Below are 2268 nucleotides of genomic sequence, written 5' to 3'. Positions count from 1 at the left end.
TTTTTTTCTCATTATTTAGGTAAAACATACTGTTTTGGTCCCAAAGATACTGTTAATTCTTAGACAGATGAAATATAACATAACAAGTTAACATATAAAATGAGAGAAATAGGTGTAAACACAAAAAAAAAAAAAAATTTATTAATTGATAGTATATATATACATTTTTTTTTTTTTTAATATACTTGTATAAGAATTTTATTATTTGGAAAGTTTTGAATTAAATCTAATTCATCATTTGATGCAAGTACGAGTAAATTATAAAAGATGAGGGAAATATTTTTATCTGATATTTTTTTTGGAGGAAATATATTATCAAATTCTATAATATTATGATTGTATATAGTAAGTTTGGAAATATATTTTTTTAATTTTTGTAATTCTTCATCATAAGTATTTTGTGAAGATGTACATGATCTTCTATTAACTAACTTACTTGATGGAACACTAAGTGTTTCTTTAAAGTTGTCACTTAATGTGATATTATTATTATAATATTGATATGATAATTTATTTTGTCCTCTATTATTATTATTATTATTATTAAAATGAATTGATTCATTATCATCATATATTTTATTGTTTAAATCACTCATTTGATCAAAATCATAATTCATATCATATGAATTATCTATTAAAGAATCATTTTTTGTATATTTTCTTTTTTTTATGTTTTGATTATTATTATTTCCTAAATGAATATCTAAGAAATGATTTTCATTAAAATGTTGTCTTAGTCGTTCAAAGTTTAAATCATCTTTACTTGTTTTTCTTTTTAATGAAGATGATAATGATGATTTGGTATGAATAAGTTTCAGATTATTAGGTTGCATATTACTTTTTTGATTTTGTAGAACGTTTATATCTAATAAGTTATATAAATCTTTCCTAGCGTCTAATGATATATAATTTTTGGTTTGTTTATAAAAACTAACAGAAGGTATAGTATTATATGTATTATATGTATTATATTTTTTATTTTGTTTTTCTTTATTTAAAAAAGAAAGACAAAAATAATCAATTTGTTTAAAATTGTAATCAACATGGTTTATAGAAGACATTTTATATTTTTTATTTTTTTTATATAAATCAAGCCATACATTATCTTTTAAAATAATTTCTTCATCTATTTCTGAATGTATCCTCTTTTTACCATTATTATTATTATTATTATTATTGCTACAATTATTATTTATATTGTTATTATTTATATCATTATTATTTATAATTTTTTTTTTTGGGTAATTATTTTCTTCAAGTTCATGGTTTACATTTTTATATTTTTCATTTATATTATTTTTAATAATAATATCATTATTGAAAAAGATAATACTATTCATCATACCACTATATGAAAAATCATTTTCTTTAAGACTAATATCTTTACTAGTAAACAAACTAGCACTAGAAATATTATTTATTTTTATATTATGTATATTATCTTTTTGTTTTTTTTCATTAAAAATTAATGTATGATTTATATTATTTTGTGTGTTTATATCTTGCGTAAAAGCGTTGGTATTAAAATTATTCATATCCATATTAACTGTATAAAAATTATTAACTTTAGAATATTGAAAAGATGATGAGTTTGTAAGCATATCCTTATATATCATATTTTCTTCATTAAGGAAATCATCATTTCCAAAATTATAATCGTTTAAATGTAATTCATTACTTTCTTTTAATAATATATCATTTATATTAGCTATATTCTTATTTTTATATAAATAATTTCCACCACTTTTCATAAATAAATCTTTCCTATCATTATTTTCATAATCTACATCATGTAATGATAAAATGTTTTTTTTTATTTTAAATTTTTTATTTCTTCTTAATTTTCTCATCATACCATTTATATTATTCTTATTTATATTCAAATTACTATATAATAATTTTTTATACATAGAATAAAAATCACTTAATAATACTTCAAGTTGTCTATGTAATAATGCCGTTATACCTTTAATTAATATTGCTGTTTGTTTAAAATTAAAATCGCCATTCTTTATTAATAATAAATGATCATTTAAATTAGTATATCTAATAATCTTTTCACTAATAGAATTTTTCTTAACAATAATTTTCCCTCGATACATATTTGTACTCATACCAATAAAATATATGCATCCTATTTTACTAGACTTGTCATATATTAAAAGATTCTTCTCATCATTATTAGTGCAATTTTTCTTGTTAATTTTTTTCATTAAATTAGACACAGTTATTTACAAATCAAAAAAAAAAATGTATATATATACTATC

General features: G+C 18.4%; 2 protein-coding genes across 2 annotated transcripts in view; one reads left to right on the top strand and one right to left on the bottom strand.

The window, feature by feature from the left end:
* The window catches only part of PRSY57_1320100 (hypothetical protein), a gene marked incomplete at both ends in the record, with an annotated part of 10754 nt that extends 10663 nt beyond the window's left edge, over positions 1–91 (top strand). The window contains one exon of the mRNA XM_012909137.2: positions 20–91. Coding sequence (XP_012764591.2) covers positions 20–91 — 72 coding nt within the window. The remainder of the gene's footprint in view (positions 1–19) is intronic.
* An 85-nt stretch (positions 92–176) lies between these two features.
* PRSY57_1320000 (hypothetical protein) lies at positions 177–2213 on the bottom strand (the record flags this gene model as incomplete). Its single annotated transcript, XM_012909136.2, has 1 exon — positions 177–2213. One exon carries the CDS (start codon positions 2211–2213, stop codon positions 177–179), a length of 2037 nt encoding a protein of 678 aa, XP_012764590.2.
* Between the last annotated feature and the right edge of the window lie 55 nt (positions 2214–2268).

The sequence above is a fragment of the Plasmodium reichenowi genome, chromosome 13 (assembly GCF_001601855.1).
Source record: "Plasmodium reichenowi strain SY57 chromosome 13, whole genome shotgun sequence".
NCBI classification, from domain to species: domain Eukaryota; phylum Apicomplexa; class Aconoidasida; order Haemosporida; family Plasmodiidae; genus Plasmodium; species Plasmodium reichenowi.
The sequence above is the reverse complement of the archived record's forward strand: the minus strand, read 5'-3'. Positions and strand labels throughout refer to the sequence as shown.